A 20977-nucleotide genomic window follows, 5' to 3' on the forward strand; every position below is an offset into this window, starting at 1 on the left:
AGCTAGGTGAAGGCAGTGCTCTCGCTCCTGCTCCCTCTACCGGTAATGCGGATGTAGCTACATCCCTTTTTCTGTTCGTCGAGTAGTAGCACCGCTCTACTCTTCCCGTTCAGCAGGTAGCTGGTGAAGGCTGTGTTCCCGCACCCGCTCACGCTGCATCTGGCGTTCGTCTCTTAACTCAACCAGTGAAGCCAGTGTTCTTGCCCCCACTCCTGGTAGACGCGGAACTGCCTTGTTTCTCCGTTAAGCAGGTAGCTGGTGAAGGCTGTGTTCCCGCACCCGCTCCCGGTTACGCTGCATCTGGCATTCGTCTCTAATTCAACCAGTGAAGGTAGTGTTCTCGCCCCCGCTCCTGGTAGACGCGGAACTGCCTTGTTTCTCCGTTAAGCAGGTAGCTGGTGCAGGCTGTGTTCCCGCACCCGCTCCCGGTTATGCTGCATCTGGCATTCGTCTCTAACTCAGCCGGCAGTGTTCTCGCCCCCGCTCCTGGTAGACGCTGAACTGCCGTGTTTATTAATCCAGCCAGGTGAAGGCAGTGCTCTCGCTCCCGCTCCCTCTGCCGGTAATGTGGGTGTAATTACATCCCTCTTTCTGTTCGGCGAGTAGCAGCAACGCTCTACTCTTTCCATTAAGCAGGTAGCTGGTGAAGGCTGTGTTCCCGCACCCGCTCCCGGCTACGCTGCATCTGGCTACCTACAGAATGGTTCATTCATGTAGCGCCTATATGGCTTCTCTTGAGCCCGAGGACGGCCATGACCGCTGCCCCTCCTGCCTCAGCCGCCTCTGGCGGTCAGTGGGGACGAAATTCGAGCATCTGAGGGAGGTTCTCACGGTAAACGCCTGCATGAGCTGTAGCTGCATGCCTCGGGCGCTCAGAGTGGCTAGAATCACTGAGGTGGAACGTCTGGCAGCAGCCAACAGACACCTCTCCTTGTCACATCCTCCTCCAGATCAATTCGGCCGTTCCCGGCGACTTGAGGGAGCGATGGCTATGTGTGCTCCCCCCAATAGAAAGACTAGAAACAGGCTGTCCTCTAAAGTGGATCGGCTAGCTGCCGATAGGGGCATGATGAAGTCGCCTCTTGGCCCTTCAGCCTGGGCCCGGTATAGGGGCTGCTAGCGGGCTGCTAGCGGGCCGCCCCCCCCCTCCTTCGGTTGGCGCTCCTCCTTCGGTTGGCGCACCTCCTTCGGTTGACGCACCTCTGTATGAGGGCGCCTTGTCGCTGGTACAGACTCGTCGCCAGGTTTCGCTGGCCCAGTCACCACTAACTGAGGCATGTAGGAGAGTCCTCCGTAGCGTACCAGTCAAGCCAGGGGAGCTGTTTAGGTCAGCTGCCCTGGAGGCACTGGAGCGTGCCGCCCAAGCTAGGCAGACCAGGCAGCAGCACTCGGGTCCTCGCAGACCTGTGCCCACTCCCAGCAGGCCCAGGGGCCGCTCTAGCTGCCGCATTCAGCCGCCGGATTACAGGGGTGTTCTGCAGAGGTCTTAGCGGCCCACTCAACCGCCTCCCAATGACTTTCGTGCCCCAGGTCGCCCGCCTTCCAGGCGGCCTCGTGCCCCAGAGCCTTACCGGAGCCCCCCAAGAGGCTCCAGGGTCCGGGGGGCTGGGCCCTGAAAATCCCGGGGGCGGTCGTCGGCTGCTTTCCCAGCAGCAGCTCAGTTACTGGGCGGTCTGTACTTCCGTCCCTTGGGTGGTTTTCACCTTAACCCAGGGGTACGGACCGCAGCTCCGGCCCCTAGCCTTCGGCTGGGTCTAATTGACAGTCGTCAGCGATCCGGCAGTGGCCCTACCTCTGGGCCAAGAGTTGTCCGTCCTTCTGTCCAAGGACGCAATCAAACCAGTAAGACCCTCTGCTTAGCCCAGGGGGGTTCTACTCGGCGTACTTTCTCGTGAGCAAGAAAGTCGGCGGATTTCGCCCGATCTTGGACCTCAGAGGAATCAACAGATTCCTGAAGGTGCTGCCATTCTATATGCTGACCACTGCATATGCACAGGTGGAGTGGTTCTCAACCGTGGACTTGAGGGATGCCTACTTCCACGTGGGCCGGGCAAGAGGGTGCCTTATATTCAGTTCCTCCGGCCCTTGGGCAGACTGGCAGCTGCCTCGGCCGCTGGGCCCTTAGGCCCGCTGTCGTTGCGCCCCATGCAGATGTGGCTGAACAGCCTTCACTTGGACGCCATGTGGGACAGGCACAGGGAAGTCAGGGTGTCGCAGCATTGCCTCCACTCTCTGTCACGCTGGAGGGGCAGGGCCTATCTCCTGGTAGGCGTGCCCATGGGCGCCATCCCATCCCGCCAGGAGACCATCACCATAGGTGCATGTCTCTCAGGGTGGGGTGCAGTGCGGCAGGGCAGGACCGTTCAGGGTCAGCGGTCTGCCCAGCAGAGTGCGCGCCGGGTCAACGTGCTAGAGCTTCGGGCTGTGCAGCTTGCACTCACGCACTTTCTACCCCAACTGGGGGGCAAGAATGTGTGTGTTCCTTGGGGACAGCATGTATGTCGTTGCTTAGACAACAGTCCCTTCTAGATAGTGGACGTTCTCACTCCACCCTGAATTTATGTGGCTGCGATTTCTGCCCGACATGTTCGGGTCGACGGCGCCACGGCGGGGTGCCACAGGTCGGTGTCCCTCTTTATGAGAGGGGCTTTACGGCAGTGTCCCCCTAGCACCCCGAGGGCTCCGGCTTGGGACCTGCCCCTGCTGCCGGATGCCCTATCATCTCCTCCCTTCGAGCCCCTGGCGGCTTAGGTGGCTGCCTACGAAGGCAGCATTTCTGCTTGCCATAGCCTCAGGGAAGCGAGTCGGGGAGTTGCATGTCCTCTCCATAAACAATACATGCCCGAGGTGAGACTCTCAGGCGTTGCCCTTTGGGCAAATGTGGCATTCCCGCCCGGGGTCCTTCCACAAACCCACTTCAATCAGCCTGCCCAGCTGGCACGCTTTGACATTCAGGAGTACGGCACGTCGAAGTTGCTGTGCCCTGGGGGTGCCCAAAGGGCGTATATCAAGGCTACGGCCTTTATACGGCAGTAGGAGCAACTCTGATTTTGCCCTGGCGGCACTAAAGGAGGTTATGCCCTTTAACCAGTGGCTGCCCCACTGGGTTGTCGATACCATCTCACAGGCTTACGGGGCCAGTGGCCGCCCCCCTGCCATCAGGCTGAGATGCCACTCTACAAGGAGCATCTCAACATATTGGGCTGCCCTGAGAGGGGTGCCCCTGGAGACCATCTGCGCCGCGGCGTCGTGGGCGTCTTCTGGCACATTCTCCAGTTGTCATCAGGTCAATGTCGCCACTCCCCATTCTTTGGGCGTGGTCCTTTTGCCGAGCTCCGCTGCTTCCAGTGGTGAGCAAGGGCTTGGATTCTTCATGACATTGTTGGTATAAGTCATCCAGTGCTTAAAGCACCGCCTCTGGCGGTCAGTAGGGACGAAATAGAACGATAGTTACGGCTGTAACTACGGTTCTATGAGTCCCGGATGACCGCCAGAGTTCCCTGTCACTCAGAATTCTTGTGTGCTCGCGAGAAGATTCTGGGAACAGATCCTCTGACGACACCGGCTGATATAGCCGGTGTCACGTGGGTCACAGGTGACTTTGTTGTTATTGGTACTCGAGCTGCGCATGCGCGCGATGGACATATCCAGTGCTTAAGGCACCGCCTCTGGCGGTCATCCGGGACTGATAGAACCGTAGTTACAGACGTAACTATCGTTTTGTGTGATTCAAACGGTAGATCATTGACGGTCCCTAAGTGAAACCCTGGGGTTAAGAGCAATAGCTCAGATGTGAACTAGTTGTCCATTGAATGCTCACCGTCTGATAAACTCAGTATGAAGGATCAGGAAAGTTGTATGTATGTTTATGTAAGGCTAAAAAGATAAGAAAATATAAGAAAGATATTTCAGCCTGATGGACATGTAGGGACAATGCCATCCCTAGAGGCATGCTGCTAGCGTAGCTAAAAATACCCCGCCTAGTGGAAGATTAGCTTAAAGGTTACAGGCTGGATTACTGAAGTGTCACTGAAATGCTCATGCTGTGCTCATGGAGCATTCATGGCCACAGAGGAATACTGAATGATGATGATATGATGAAAGCTATGTACTGTAGGGGCTGTAACGGTGTTTCTCTGACTGACCTCGGGTGCCGCTGGCTCTGGTGCGTGTGCGGAGGCCGGGCACCGTGGACGTGGGGCTCTCTCCGCCCTGCAAGCTACTCTTCAGTACGGCCTTCATGTTCTCATGCTCGGCTGCATCCTCAGCATACTGGATCCCCTGAGGCTGGCTCTCCTGTGCCTCTGATGGGCCCCCGCTGAATTTACCACTCTGTAGGGTGAGGACACAGGATTACTACAATCAGACATTTTATTACAAGGTGTTTGCACTTTTAGATTTTGGGAAAAACCACACTGAACAGCTATAAATACCAAACATGTCATACAGGTTAATCTCCACTCATGACACAGCAGTTTTTCTATCCTGAGATAAGAAAAACTAGTGATGTTGCTGTTTATTCTGTAACACCCACAAAATAGTCCATTCATTTCCATAAGGAAGTACCTGCGACACCATGCGAATACCTCCTTTTCTTTCCTTGTCAAAACCTTCAAGCTTCCTCATTCATTGTAGGTTAAATGCACACAGAACCTGTCAGTCTTATGAATGATGACTGGTCTTTTGTTAGTCTCAAAAAATGTACCAGTTATTGTTTAAAGTTACTTCAGCACAGTCTGGTTGAATGTTAGTCACCACAGAAAGTTCCCATGCACATGTTTGCACACAAAGTCACCCCCCTACCTCACTATCATCGTCATCATCACTCTACAGAGATAAAGGAAATGGGGGGAAAAAATGCCAAGGTGTGGAGTGAATACAATATACAGCCAAATGAAAGCTCTTCATATACAAAATCACAAATATTTAGGAGGTGTTTTTAGACTTTCAGATCCTAAGTTATCGTGTTTATTTTTTTTACACAGGTCTAAGCATTTTCTCAAATCAAAAAGAAGCACATTGTCTTTGGTCTCTATTCATTTACATAAAAGGAATAGTTTAACATTTTGGGAGATACATTTATTTGCTTTCTGGCGAGAGGTAGATGAGAGATGTATACCCCTCTCATGTCCATAAAGTAGATGAACCCAGCAGGTTAAGTTAGTTCAACCTGTTTACAAGGGAAGACAACAATGGGCCTACAATCACCTATCAAGCTCATTCATTAACATTTGATATCTTGTGTTTTTATTAAGGATATTGTTTATATTTAGTTTTTTTTTTTCAGCGCTTTTGGAAGAGCTAGCTTTTTGTCTAAGCTTTAAGTCACTATGCTAGGCTAAGCTAACCATCTGTTGGTTCCAGTGACATTTTTAACAGACAGATAAAAGAATCAATTATTCTAATGAATTCTCTGCAAATAATACAAAATCTTTCTCCATGTTGTTTATATTTTGTTATTTTTGGACACAGTGCTAGCTCTTTGCCTCAGCTTTAATGCTCTATGCTAGGCTAAGCTAACCATTTGTTGGTTCCAGTGACATTTTAAACTGAAAATCAATGTTTCCAAGGAATTCTCCGCAAATAATACCAAATCTTTCTCCAAAATCAAAAGTCCTATGGGGTTTTCATCCTCCAAAACCATAAAAAAAACATTGCGGATGTATACGAGCTAGGGACCAGAGGAGCATATCTTTGTAAGAGTGTGGTTGAGGTGTGGGCCTTGTTATTTCTCCTTCAGGGATGTCCAAAGGTTTGAATTTTCACACAGTGATTGAATTAGAGTTCCTTTGAAGAGAAAGGGGCCCCTGCCAAGGCTCGCAGTGGAGTGGCTCTGAGCGGCCGACTCCTCAGGGTTTAAGGGATTTTAATCATGCAGGGAGGTGTTTGCTCTGGCCTTTCTTAGCCCGCTGCAGCTACAGAATGAGATACACCGAAAAGAAAAGCTGTTTGTTGTTACAGTAACCTATACATGTGAATACTGAGGAACTACGCTGATGTCATTACAAATGTACAGCGTGTCTGTCAGTAATGGCCACTTTCAACGATTTAACCAGATTAAGGTTATAACCAGTGTCGAGGGATTGCTCATATTGTCTCATGAAATTGAGAAAGTAGAAACTAGGCAAAGATGAGGATCAGGAAATGGAGAAAGTGTATGTGTGACCCTTGCGCTTGGTGAGTAGCACTTACATCTGTTATCATTTTCCCCCTGGTCTTGTTTCTCTCTCGGTGGTTGGCCCTCTTCTGTTTCTGTTGTAGCACGCGCTCTCTTGTTGTTCGGTACTCCAGGGCAAATTCACTCAGGATCTTGCTAAAGCGATGAATGCTGACCTCACGTACTGCATATATCGGATGGCCCAGGAACAGCAGAAAGGCATGAAACCTGCAGATGTGTAGGGAAACATCACATCACTGTACAAAGGTCCTTTAGAAACAGAGTTGAAAACCCATTAAAAAGTTACAAAAATGTCTTTAAATGCTAAAAATGGTTGTTAATCAAACAGATATGAAAATAGAATATATAGCTTTCCCAAGTTGATCTGATCCAGCATTTGATCCTCACGGAGCATACCTGTTGAGTATTCTCCGATGAACAATCTTCAGAATTATAATTCTCTCTGCACACTCTTTCAGGAAGTCAGACATTTTTTGTTTCAATGCTGGTTTCATCTCATGTTTCGCAATGACCTTGAGGTGATCCCATGATGCTTTGCACCTTCGTTCCATCTGGGCCAGATTGTCTTGAAGCTGGTCGAAATCCACCTAACAGAGTGGAATCACAGAATTGTCGAGGACTCTTTTCGGAGAATTTGACATTTGCATTACAAACTGATATTTTAAAATGTTAAAAACCTTGGTCAAGCGGGTGATTGCTCCTATCTCAGAGTAGAGGTCAGTGCTGTCTGGAAATTTCTCCACCACGATGGCGCAGGCGTGGTGCAGCAGGGACTGCTTATGAACTGTGTCCTTCACCTCCGGAACTTTCTCCAAGTAATTCAGCTCAAAGCCTTTTGCCTAGAGATGCATGTATACACAGCAAGTCAGAATGCGGGACGGAAACAACTGCATGGAATTAAAAATCAACTGCCCCTAGTCCAGGACTAAATTGCATTGAATTTCCTTTTTGGCACACTCAGAAAAGGGACTCAATGGAAGTAGATATGTAGATTCATTCGGTTGGTGATTATCAAAAACCACAATCTTACTTTGGTACTCCCCTTCCAAAAAAAAAAGGCTGGACACTTCATGAAAGACACAATCCCAACAAGACTTCCCTTGTTCTGCTGCCAGTTTTAAATGGCTTACTGCAAAAATAAATGCTGCTATTATTTACGGGAACTACTTTGTTTCCCTTGGCTATCATGTCCCAGGGGTTCACTAATGCATAGAAATACACACAGAAATCCCCATTGCATAAAAGAAAGCACGAAACAGATGCCAATCAAGCAGCCAGACAAACACAAATAGTCCGAAAACACACAACCACCCTCTCTTTTTCCACAGAGCCTTCACCAGCGTTTTTACTGTAGAAGGACAGTGTCTGCTGCAGACAGTCAGGCAGCACATTCTTCTACACATAGAGAGTCCACTGTTATCCTTGCCAAATAAATATGTTGGCGGAGGATTTGGGGGGGGGGAGGAGCGTGGGAGGAAATGGAGGAAGTGAGTAAAAGACACACAGGGAGAGAAAGTGAAAGAAGAGGAACCTCTCGGTCATATATGTCCTGAAGGTTACTCACATTAGTGCCATTGAGGAAGTTGCCAATAGCCAGCAATGTGGTCAAGATGTAGCGGAGAGTCTTGTTCTTCTCTAACTGGTCCATCCCTTCCTTCAGGTCCTGCAGAGGCTCGGCCACTTCCTGAGAGCATGAAAGGAAGTTCAGAAGCACATTAGCTACTCTTACCTCTTTTTGTCAATTCATTTAGCTGATAACAATGCACAGTAAACACAGATTTTATATGTAACCATCAAACGTAATTTGAGCATTTTGCCATTCAAAACATTTAGATGAGCACATCATGCTCAAATTAAAAACGCCTGCAGCTAGTGCAGAACGCAGCGGCACGTCTCCTCACTGGCCAGCGTGACCACATCACCTCAATTCTGGCCTCATCGCACTGGCTTCCAATTCGGTTCCGAATTGATTTTAAAATCCTTTTATTTGTTTTTAAAGCTCTAAATGGGCTGGTTCCGGCCTATATAGCTGAACTCCTCCAGCGCTACACCCCAGCCAGAGCGTTACGGTCTGCTGAGCAGCTGCTGCTGGTAGTGCCTAAAACCCGAGGGCACCGAGCCTTCGCGGCGGCTGGCCCAGGCTCTGGAACACTCTGCCCCTCACGTGAGGTCGGCCCGGACCCTGGGGGTTTTTAAATCAAAACTAAAAACTCACTTCTTCACCCTGGCCTTCAAATCAGAGCAGAGCACGACTCAGGACACTTCCCTGTGTTTGATTTTTATATTTGCTGTTGTAATTTATTGTCTTCTGTTTACATCGGTAGTAATGTGTTACTTATTATCTGCATGTGCAGCACTTCGGCTCGACCGAACATCGTTTTTAAACGTGCTATAGAAATAAAATTTGATTTGATTTGATCATGTAATTCTTATACATACTGTATATTTACATCACAATACCCTATTATCCTATATTTTCTTTTAACACATGATGAAATAATCAATCATCACTCTTCCCATTCCTATTTAAAACTACACACCTCTTCCACTTTCAGATACTACTATACTGCACATATTTTCTTTATACAGACATTTTTCATAATCCTATTGTATTTCCTTTTTGTATATTTATAATACTTATAAACAATCGTTTTGCTGCTCCTATTTTAAATCTTAAATTAACTTAATGTGCTTATGCATGCACCATTATACACCAGAGCAAATAGCTTGTATGTGTAATGGAAACTTCTTGAGCAAGGACTCGAAACACAATGAGAAACAGGAGAGCTCGAATCCTGATGGCAGACACTGAAGATGAGTTTGAAGTTACGTTAGAGAGTTGACAAAGACATTTTCTGAAGCCACCAAGTGACACAGCTCCTGCCTAACCAATTCTGAAGATCTCTCCCAAATCCCAAGTCTTTATCTAGCTCTAGACAAAACTATTCTCAAGGGAAGAGAGAAGGTGGCAACCGAGGTCGCGTGCCTGAACGCTGACTATAGGAGTAGAGAGATAAACTGGTTAAAAGGCGGAGGCATAGGAACATATATTTTTCAACAGTATGTGTAAACCTACTGCCCAATAAACCTGATCCATAGTTTTCCATTGTTTTACTTCTCGTCACTGTTGGTGTGATCTACGTGTGATTCCAGTGGACAGGCACGTGTCTCACCTTCTCTAGAAGCTCATAGTCCATCTTGAATGCCCACAGCTGCAGGCGGGCCGACAGCTCTGTGATGGAGGACAGGGTGAGGAGGAACTGCTCGGCGCTGCCCAGGGGAATATCAGGGCTGACCAGCTGGGCCTCCTGGATCCTCTGCTTCTCCTCCTCTGTGGGGATCATCGTCAGGATTTTCTAGGAGCGGGAGGAAGAAACAAGAGGAGGGGAAGGGAACAGGCTTTAAGGATCATTCATCAAGTCTACCTATGAAACTCCTAAGATACATTTTTACAAAATATGTCAAGGAGTATACCATAGGAGGGAAGAACAAATTTTTCTGCCTGTTTATCTAAGATGTTTCCAATTTTTCCCACAAACTTGCACGACATCTGAACTTTCAACCTCCCTTTTTTTTGGTATGTCTGTAAGGATCTCCGGGGACAAAAGGTGGGGATTAATACTCCTTTATTCTAAGAATGAACTCAAGGTGAAACTCTTTAAACTACAGGTTATTTTACCCCAAAGGGACGCAACATTAATCATTATCCACTGAAAAAACGGCAGTATGGTTTTTAAAAAAAGCTCAAAATATGCATGCGGAGCTCTTCTTTAATCATCATGTGATTTATAACATGGAAACAGTCGAACAGCCAGCTGTGCAGCCAGGACATCACTCTAAATGTCAACACTCCCATATAGAAAAAGTAAAATTCCTTCCGAAATCCATCAGTGTATTTTGGTGTGATGAGTAAATGTCATTAAAGTGAGCTTTAAGTGTTTGACAGTGCCTTACCAATTTAGATACTCTAGAAATGCTCACCTCAATTCCCTCTTTGTTCAGTGCGTACTCATCAAAGTTGAGGATAGCTGTCTTAATGGTGCGAGGAGGAGGTAAGACAGTCAAGCCGATGTTTATAGCGTTGCTGCGTTTTGAACCCAGGACGATGATTTCTTGTCGTTTGCCATCAACAGCTGCTTTCTATGAGAGATACAAAACGGCATCACATTAGCACAGGACTGATTAGCCTTTACCACAAAATGAACAACTAACTTACACACACCATTATAGTAATAATAATATAATATCCTTCGCTATAGATTTAGCTTGTTTACCCTGGTAAAGTGTGGTTGTGGTGGGACCTCAACCATTCTAAATGCCACCCAGGGGGACAGTTTAGTGAGCCCAAAATGATTACTAAAATCAAAAACAATCCTTTCTAAAATGGTGCCAAATACCAGGAGTATACAGTAATACTACATGGGTCTACTGTTACAACAGCACGGTGCTAATTTACCTTAGTGACAGGCAGCTCCTTGGACTTGGACTCAAACAGCTGCTCCAGTTTGGATGTGTCCACTTTGACTGGCTCCAGTTTGGACCAGAGGGACTCTTTACAGAATTTATGACTCTTACACTGCCAGTCCACGGGACGCACCTCGTTCCAGAAGAGACGGATGGTCTTCTTCTTCTTTTGGAAGAGAGGCATCTCCCCTCGACTCAGCTGGGGGGAGGGCGGGGGGAGAGGGGGCATGAATGGGGGGGGGGGGGCATCATTTTGCCAAGGAGGGGAGGGGGAGGAGGAGGGGGGCATCCGAACAGGGGCGGGGGTGGCGGCAGGGCAGCATTGTATGGCGGAGGGGGGGTGGGGGTATCAGGTGACTTGAGCCCATCAGACTGTCCATATCTAAAATGTCCATGTCGTCCTCGTCCCTCAGGTCCGTGAAGTCCATCTCTTTGATGCGCAGCTCCCGGGGTTCGGCCATCAGCTGATCCCAAATATAGTCCGACTCTTTCTTGGGGGGTGCGGTTGCCGTGGCAGCCGTTGATGATTTGTCCGTCTGCTGCTGCTCTTTAGAGGCCTCCACCTCCGGAGGACATGTCAGGCCTTTGACCAGATCGCCAAACTTCTCTGCCACTGCTCGCACATTGCCCTGGTTGTCCAGATGCCCCACCTCTATTTTCTTCACATTTTCCTCCCTGGCCTGTCTGTGAGCCTCCAGTGTGGAGATCCTGCTGGCCAGGCTAGCCACAGAGGAGTCGCCCACCTCTGCCTCCTTCTCACATTTACAGTTCTCTTTCTCCGTTTCTGCTACATTCTCTTCATCCTTGCTGGCTGTGGCCTGAGCGTAGAGCATGTCCAGCATGAAGCGCTTGCTGTTAAGTATTTTGTTGCACTGGTCGTTCACATCTGCGTCTTTAATGCACTGGGTCCACTGGCCTGTTGATACAGACACAAAGTAGCCGATTATGATAGTAAGTGAATAAAATGTGACGTTAATAACTGTGCATATATACCTGGCTGCTATATGCTGCTGTGCATTACATTAATGCACACAATGTACAACAATATCTGTTGTTTTTTATTACTGCCGATTTTTATTCCATATTTTATTCCATTGCATTGCAATGTAAATACTGTTATATTTTACTATATTTTTTATTATTATAAATATTTTTCTAGTTCTCTACCTGTGTTTTGAATTCTTGTTTCACTTTTATGGTGATTTACGAGGAATTTGACTTGGTGTCATGGTATGCACCACGACACCAAGTCAAATTCCTCGTATGTGTAAACCTACCTGGTAATAAACCTGATTCTGATATCTTCAGGACTGTTACAGGATGGGTATTTTGTAAATTGTTTATTTTTATTTATTTTGTTATCTTTAATATTTTTTAATGCGTGCTTCTTGGTTAACATTAAGCTGTCTTTGGCTCTGTTCTGCTGTAACAAATGTAAATGTCCCCTCTGTGGGACGAATAAAGGTATTCTGATTCTGAAATCAGCATGGCACATACCTGCTTCGATGTCGTTGGTGAGTTTCTCCTCCCGCTCCTCCCTCTCCAGAGTGCTACTTGTGGAGGAGATGCTGGATGCGGAGCAGTTGTCCTTTTCGTTCACTTCCTCGTTCTGTCTCTCCTTCTCACTCAGCAGTACACTGTCTTCTACATCCCTCTCCGTCGGCTGCTCTTCCTCCACATTCACCTCCACCTCTGGTTGTCCCTCCTCTACGACCTCCACGTCCTTCACCTCCTCTTCTGCTTCGCTTCCTCTTCTACTACCTCATCCACACACTGCGTCTGCTCCTCAAGCTTCTCCTGCTCCGGCCTCTTTTCTGTCTCCATTCCTGACTGTTCATCTGACGCTGACTCTGGCTCTACATTCTGTTTAGACTCAGTCTCTTCAACATCCTCTGTCTCTACAGGCGACTCTTTCTCAGTCTGCTGCGTGTCTGGCTCGGGGGGAGGTGTGGGGGGAGGTTCTGGTACGGTTAACTCTGGCGCTAGACTTTCGGGTCTGGTCTGCGGGTCAAGGTTTGGCTCTGAGATACGTTCCGTTCCTGGAAGAGAAATCCAAACAATGTGGAAAACAATGTTACTCGAGGTACAGTTATGTGCCTTTATATTATCTGATCAGAACATGTTTTTGTTTATAATGAAACCGTTTTAAATTGCTTCCTGACATGTCCTTAATTGCACCGAGAGACTGTACATTTCCAGACTGTAGAAATAGTTCACAAAGCAATCATCAAATTCAGTTATCATGGCTAATGACCATAGAACGTAGACACTCTGTAAAACACAAGCTCTGTAGCTGAGAACGAGAGAGGTTCAATTCAAGCTTTGTTTAAGTTGTTAACAAATAAATGTGTTTTAGAAAAAACAAATGAATGTAATATTGAAAGATACAAGTACTTTAGATCCTAAAATCAATGAGGTTATCTCCATCAGCACACACATGCAAACAACATCAAAATACCTGTATCTACCTTCCTACTCTATTCCTGTTTAATTTGTTAATACATTTTGATTCGTATTTCAGATAAGATATACTTTATTGATCCCAAATTGGGATTTTTTATTTTAAATGCAGCAGCATGTCAAGCAGGTATTGCACATAATTAGAATACAAAAGTGTAGAAAATAAATAACATAAATAACATTGAACACATGTTTCTAGAGTGTAATGCAGCTGAATCAAATTTCTTTATGAAAATCATCAAGTGTTGCCAAGCCCAGTGTGTGTGACAGGTGCACTGTGTCCGCCATGCTTGTATAACTCTGGTAATGATGATGAATAAACGGTACCAAACACCAGTTACCTGACGTTTGTTGTGCAGTGTCTTCCTGTGAGATGATAGACGAAGGAGTGGTACAGCGGGACACAGAGCGGCTCACAGGGTTGGGACTCAAACACAATGTGATCTCTGTTCGTCCTCTCGTTGGCACCCTGGGGCGCTCCCGCTCAAACTCCTCTGAGGCTAGCCTCTCCACGGCCTTGTACCTGCAATGATTAAATATAGCCTTCAGACGTCTTCGTTTAGATGCATGCCCTTTGGTTGTAACAGCTTTCACCTCAGCCATTTAATAGCGTTGGTATAGTCTGATAGAAACATACATGCAAACGTACACATTTTTCGCTAATTGTAACAAATAACTTAAAGGTGGGGTAGGTACGTTTGAGAAACCGGCTCGAGATACACTTTTTGTTATATTACATGGAATGCTCTTAACATCCCGATAGCAATGAATATCTTAAGTGCTTTGACAAAAAATACATCAAAAAATGTCATCTGTGGAAGCCGTAGTACTCTAAAAAGCACGACCAATCATTTTAGCCGGGCCGGCTAAAATAACTGGATGGCCTACCTGCCTGTCAGCCTTCCATCTGTGCACAAACTTATCTCGTGCCCTCATTGGTCATGTGCGCGTTCGTGTGTGTTGGAGGAGGGGCTCTGTAAGGAAGTGGCAGATCTTTTCCGGCTGTATATTTTCAAATTCTAGCGCACTCTAACTGGTTTCTCCAAAATGACCTACCCCACCTTTAAGTGGATGGTTATATTGTGTGTTGTATTGTACTTTTTATATTTGGGGTGTATTGTGGTTTTATGATACTGAAGGCTGTACAGTATTTTAATAACCATGTATTATTAGTTGTAATGGACCAAATAGGGACAAAATTGAACTTTATTGAAACTATGGTAAATTGCATTGTCCATATAACGTACAAATACAAATATATAACATTTAGAGATTGAACTGCAATAAAGCTTTATTCTAAAAGTTAAAATCTCTGAACATATCTTTTAGGGGTGGAAAAAAAAATGTATACCATGCCCATTCTGTAACAGGAATTTAAATACATTGATAAATTGCCCTGAAAAATCCTCTGTAAAGATAACGCTTTAAAGATATGTGCATGTGTGATGAAAAATGAATTCAGGTTTCAAAGAGTTATAGCCTATATGTGTGCTTTTGACATATATTTGTCTCATTCCTCTCTTATTCACACACTCCAAAGATTATTATGAAACATGTAATTGATGACTCAGGGAGTCAAATTATTAAAAAGGAGATCCTCCGTTGCCAAAGTGCTGTCCAACATCTTTGCCTGGTGTTAAATGATCTCACATTCTTTACAGGGTTGAAAAAGGTAAGGGCATAAGAATGAGCTATAAATCATATAGCGCTCACACTCACACTCAGACATGGTCAGAGGGAGATAACTGGAGCACATCCATGCCAAACCCCAATTACACACTTGTCCAGATAACTTCGGGACGTCTTAATAGTGAGTAGGCCTTAAGGGGCTCTGACACCTATAAATAAGCCCGAAGCTTTCCATCTGCTGTCAATTTTAAAATAGGATCGCAAAGCATTTACGAGCCTCTTGATCTGTTTTATCTACCTTCACAAGTGCAGCCTTACTATGTGATCCATGTGAACCCATGAACTGCAGAAACTCACCTCTCCTCTCTGGCGTGTCTTGCTTCTTCCCTCTTCTCTACATAATCTTTACTGAGGAAGAAACACAGACACGGAGCAAGGATTTAGGTATTTAGATATTCACTGTGTGCATGAATACATTATTTCAATTGCTCTACTGAAAATGATGGAAAGTAAATCATAAAAAGGTAGGACAAAACAACAAATGCCTGTGCCTTGATTTAGTATTTCCAATGATCCTCACAAAAAATGGCAGCCAAGCATTTAAAAGACTTTGTGCATTTTTCATGATGATTTGTTCCAACATTTATTGGCTGTAGAGCTGCATGGTAACTATGGAGACTAACTTGCAGCGGTTCCTCTCTTCTCTTTCGATTCTCTGCAGTCGCTCTTCTCTTTCCAAACGTCTTCGCTCTCTTTCCGCAGCCAGAGATTCCTGATGCTGTCTATATGAAGACGTTAGCAAGCCCCCTAACGCAGGTCTAAAGGAAAAAGGACGTGGTAACATCAGCAAACAATAAGTGATTGGTTTGAGTTTTGATTTAGGTCAGGGATGTCCAAACTTTTTTCACCGAGGGCCACATACATACAAATATACGGAGGGCTGGGCCGCTCACTCGAGGTTTATTGCCTCATAAGTTCAGTTATAAGTCAGCAAAATCAATCAAATGTAGGTCAATGATGCTTGTGAGTGTTGGCAGATCATCCCTTAAAACAGAAGCCTCAGATTGATTATAATAAGGAGAAATAGGAAGGGTCTATTTCAAGCTTGTTATAAGTCATTGGGCTTTTTTTCTTATCAACTAAGATATTTAACACACAAATACTACTGTGTAATATATTTTACATTTATATTTACAGTAAGAAGTACACTATTAGACAAGCACACGTTTCATTTTGAATTTGATGAGGGCCGATTCAAAATGGTCCGACGGCCGCAGTTTGGACACCCCTGATTTAGGTATTTTCAAATTAGTTCAAATGGGAGCTTTACAGATTGGGTGGGCTACAATAATCAGCCAACGCAGTATTCTGTGTTGGCTGTGGAAAAGTTCAGATGCCAACCTGTCAACTGATTTGGAGTCTGGTGTGGAGGCAGCTGAACTGGTGAGGCGCTGGCTGGGTGACGTGGGAGGGGGGTGCCTGCCAGGGTATGGACTGCCATTGGCACTGATCCTGTGAAAGGAAGGTTGAAATAAATGCCTTGTTCTCTCATAAGACATTTTTGACTGAAAGACAGAGAAGGATGGACAACATTTGAGGAACCTGTGATGTGATGTGAATTCCAATGTCATACTGCTGAATAGTTTACACTGAGATATGACTGTGTTGAGAGCTCTTAAGCACCTCTCCCATGTGATCTGAATAGCTTTCCTGTGAGGAAAGCTGTGTCATAAAAGCCTGAATGGTATCTGCAGGTGTACTGCTCATCCATGTCTGTGTATGCAGACTATCTTTTATAAATGCATCTTTTCACTAAACCCACTCTTTTCTCCGAGGCCTTATTCTTGTTGTGTTGAATAGGATCGGAGTGAACTGCACATTCAGTCCTAGAACAGTTGCACAACAAATAAAAATAGCTAACAAAGATGACATAATCAATAATTGAAAACACACTAGTGTTCAACTCGGCTTTCAGACAGACTGAAACGAATAAAGTGAACACATGATGCTCATTGTTAAGTTCTTACTAGTGTTTTGAGTTTCTACTAGAACATGTTCACATACTTTAATGTTTAAAAAACTGTTTCTGTCTCTAAAGGATGTTCTCAAGCCTTGGGGGGAAATCTGGATGGCTTGTTGTTTCCCATGTTTTCTTTCCTAGGCAGCCTAAACAACTGTCTGGGTTGACACATCTCACAGTTAGTGGGTTGGTAGGCACTCCAGATACCAACATGTATGTGCACAAGCACTGAAGATAATTATACTACACTGAACAAAAATATAAATGCAACACTTTTGTTTTTGCTCCCATTTTTCATGAGATGAACTCAAAGATCTAAAACATTTTCTATATACACAAAATAACCATTTCTCTCAAATATTGTTCACAAATCTGAAAAAATCTGTGATAGTGAGCACTTCTCCTTTGCCGAGATAATCCATCCCACCTCACCGGTGTGGCATATCAAGATGCTGATTAGACAGCATGATTATTGCACAGGTGTGCCTTAGGCTGGCCACAATAAAAGGCCACTCTGAAACGTGCAGTTTTGCTTTATTGGGGGGGTCTGGGGGGGGTCCGAAAACCAGTCAGTATCTGGTGTGAGCACCATTTGCCTCACGCAGTGCAACACATCTCCTTCGCATAGAGTTGATCAGGTTGTTGATTGTAGCCTGTGGAATGTTGGTCCACTCCTCTTCAATGGCTGTGCGAAGTTGCTGGATATTGGCAGGAACTGGAACACGCTGTCGTATACGCCGATCCAGAGCATCCCAAACATGCTCAATGGGTGACATGTCCGGTGAGTATGCTGGCCATGCAAGAACTGGGATGTTTTCAGCCTCCAGGAATTGTGTACAGATCCTTGCAACATGGGGCCGTGCATTATCATGCTGCAACATGAGGTGGTGGTCGTGGATGAATGGCACAACAATGGGCCTCAGGATCTCGTCACGGTATCTCTGTGCATTCACAATGCCATCAATAAAATGCACCTGTGTTCGTCATCCATAACATACGCCTGCCCATACCATAACCCCACCACCACCATGGGCCACTCGATTCACAACATTGACATCAGAAAACCGTTCACGTTACGACGACGAACCGGAGTCAGGTCGAGACCCCGATGAAGACGACGAGCATGCAGATGAGCTTCCCTGAGACGGTTTCTGACAGTTTGTGCAGAAATTCTTTGGTTATGCAAACCGATTGTTGCAGCAGCTGTCCGAGTGGCTGGTCTCAGACGATCTTGGAGGTGAACATGCTGGATGTGGAGGTCCTGGGCTGGTGTGGTTACACGTGGTCTGCGGTTGTGAGGCCGGTTGGATGTACTGCCAAATTTTCTGAAACGCCTTTGGAGACGGCTTATGGTAGAGAAATGAACATTCAATTCACGGGCAACAGCTCTGGTGGACATTCCTGCTGTCAGCATGCCAATTGCACGCTCCCTCAAAACTTGCGACATCTGTGGCATTGTGCCGTGTGATAAAACTGAACATTTTAGAGTGGCCTTTTATTGTGGCCAGCCTAAGGCACACCTGTGCAATAATCATGCTGTCTAATCAGCATCTTGATATGCCACACCTGTGAGGTGGGATGGATTATCTCGGCAAAGGAGAAGTGCTCACTATCACAGATTTGTTCAGATTTGTGAACAATATTTGAGAGAAATGGTTATTTTGTGTATATAGAAAATGTTTTAGATCTTTGAGTTCCTCTCATGAAAAATGGAAGCAAAAACAAAAGTGTTGCATTTATATTTTTGTTCAGTGTACTTCCCCTTTAATGTAAATCACAACAAAAACATTTTATATCTGGTCCCTGCTCTTTTAATCTTGACCTGTTTACATCTGGCCTTACCTTTCAGCCCAGGTAGGCTTTCTGGTTGTGTAAGATGTAGGAAAGGTGTTTGTATCTCTCAGACTGGAGATGGAAGTGAGAAAAAGAGGAAAGTAGCAGTCAGGGGAGACACTCCAAGGATCAAACAGTTAAATGTTAGTCAGAAAAGCAACATAGTGAGACAGCAGTAGAAGGTAAGTGTGCTGGAAGACAACACAACAACAAACTTGACAGGGGCAAGAACACAATATCTCCGTTAGTCTTACTGATTCATTGTGTCATTTAGAAGGCTAAACAAAAAGTGTTTATTAAAAAGAAATCAATACTTTTTTAACTGAATCACTTATTATTGTCCACTGCACTGAAAAAAAAGAATCATTTGTGCTTGGATGCATCAGGGATACGCTTTGCTATGTCCAGACTATCACGTTTCTATTGCGCTCTGCAAAAACATGCATTACTAAGAGAAAGTGTCTGTGACTCATAATACTTTAAATTCCTTAATGCTTTGATTTGATTGATACAGTGAGGGACACAGACATCGGTGATGGGGAGGACCAAGTTTTAAAGGGGTAACGGTAAAAAACAAGCAGATGAACTGTGGCTCCTGCCCTCTAACCTGCAGCGCCTCTCTCTGTCCTGGCCCTTCTCACTCTCCTCGGTCCCGACAGACACCTGGCTCTGGTTCAAGTCAGGGGACGGAGGAAGAGATCGGGGGGGAGGGGGAGGAAAGGGGGCTGAGGCTGGGACCGATTGACACTGAGGCTGTGCTGAGACTGGCACTCTACGGGAGACACAGTCAGGTGGCCGGGGACTAACGCTCCTCTTTTTAGGAGCGATGGACACGGGAGAGGACGTCCTGCTGAGACATTCTCTCTGCCCTGGTTGGTCACTGGCTTTAGGGAGGATGTTGGTCATACACTTTAAGTTCAAACACATGTAAGGAGTGTCTGCTACAGCCGGAGTTGCACTAGGATGACAAAATACAAGAGAGAGGGAGGACAATACTTACAAATGGCTGGGAGATACTATATGAGGGAAATGGGAAATCAAGCTTGACCTAAAATACCTGTGAGGGCCCTGTCTAGAGGACTCAGTGACTGGATGACTTTCATCATCTGCCTCTTCCTCGTCCTCCTCCTCATCCTCCTCCTCTCCTTCCTCCTCCTCCTCTCCTTCCTCCTCCTCCTCCTCTTCTTCCTCATCCTCTTCTCTGTAGTGAGAGGAGGGGTCGAGGGTTGAAAGGAGGTAAGGCGAGAGGGGAGAGAATTTGGACAGAGACAATATGAAAACACAGAGTAGAGGAAAAGCCCGGGCAAGACAACACACAGAAACGACAAACACTTAAAAACATGCTTGTCAAAAAACATTAGAAGTAGAAGAAGAGAGACAAACATTGAACGATGTATGAGAAGGTTAGTGGATTTTGACAATAGTCAAAGACAACATCTCAAAAATGAATATTAGACATGCAAGGTCAAACAGTTAAAACTACATTCAAGTGTATTTTATATGGCAGCATTAGTACAACAAGTGTTAGATTTGAAAGGTCTGTGATTTTAATTGAGGAAAAAGTATTACATTCAATAACAAGTGTTGGAGATGTAGAAATAAGTTGTGTGTTTGAGCTGATACATCGTAAAACACGAGTCTGTGGCCACTTTGCTTTTTGGATCCCTCTTGGTTGTCTGGATTTTATTAACAATAATCACTCTTCAAAGGCGGCTAGGATTTCCTGTGGTAGACTGGAAGAAGCTAGTCTGGTATCATATGACCTGCTGGACTGAATTTAAGTATACCTTAAGACCTGAGTGCTACCAGAAATATTAGTGCTACTTTAAAAACGCGTGATTAATGATAGGTGATTTAATTATGTTGAACTAGGCCAGACATTAATCAGTCGGGGATTGAAACTGGGTGCATATCATTCTTAGTTTAAAAATCACACCTTGTTTTTGTTTTCCGTGGTGTGACCTTTAATAAAAAGTGCAATGAATGGTTAGCATGACTTCCATAAAGAAGGACTGTATGACTAACTTTTTCTGAAGCTACTTGTGCTACTGCACAATTAAATAAGATCGCAATTTGCCTGAATCACCAAATGTGGTTTTTCTGAGTTAGTGTAGTCACAAAGTTGTGTTGTATATAAAACAGATGGCATTGTGGAGTGTAATGTATTCCCACTGAAGGAAGCATGACTTGAGACTGAGAGCAGATAGCTCATATCGTGTGTTTACAGAAGCTTCCTATTTCCATCTGTGGCAGGAGAATGTCTTTGACAGTGGGGAAATTAATTCAAATGTCACTTTGCAGCAAGGATCTCGTCTTGGCCGTTCTTTAAAATTACTATATAATTAAATTATCTGCTTTTGCTCTAGAGAGAATAGACACATCTCTCCAAGGCT

At 45.4% G+C, this 20977-nt stretch overlaps 1 protein-coding gene across 1 annotated transcript in view; it reads right to left on the reverse strand.

Annotated features, from left to right (window-relative positions):
• The window catches only part of fhod3b (formin homology 2 domain containing 3b), a 108227-nt gene that overhangs the window by 4891 nt on the left and 82359 nt on the right, over positions 1-20977 (reverse strand). Inside the window, 18 exon segments of the mRNA XM_071205856.1 lie at positions 4146-4332; positions 4804-4827; positions 6193-6385; positions 6575-6765; positions 6856-7017; positions 7743-7862; positions 9352-9534; positions 10160-10318; positions 10635-10888; positions 10891-10983; positions 10986-11558; positions 12140-12386; positions 12389-12681; positions 13444-13625; positions 15089-15139; positions 15415-15549; positions 16133-16243; positions 18594-18656. Coding sequence (XP_071061957.1) covers positions 4146-4332; positions 4804-4827; positions 6193-6385; positions 6575-6765; positions 6856-7017; positions 7743-7862; positions 9352-9534; positions 10160-10318; positions 10635-10888; positions 10891-10983; positions 10986-11558; positions 12140-12386; positions 12389-12681; positions 13444-13625; positions 15089-15139; positions 15415-15549; positions 16133-16243; positions 18594-18656 — 3221 coding nt within the window.

Source organism: Pseudochaenichthys georgianus, chromosome 16 (genome assembly GCF_902827115.2).
Source record: "Pseudochaenichthys georgianus chromosome 16, fPseGeo1.2, whole genome shotgun sequence".
NCBI lineage: Eukaryota > Metazoa > Chordata > Actinopteri > Perciformes > Channichthyidae > Pseudochaenichthys > Pseudochaenichthys georgianus.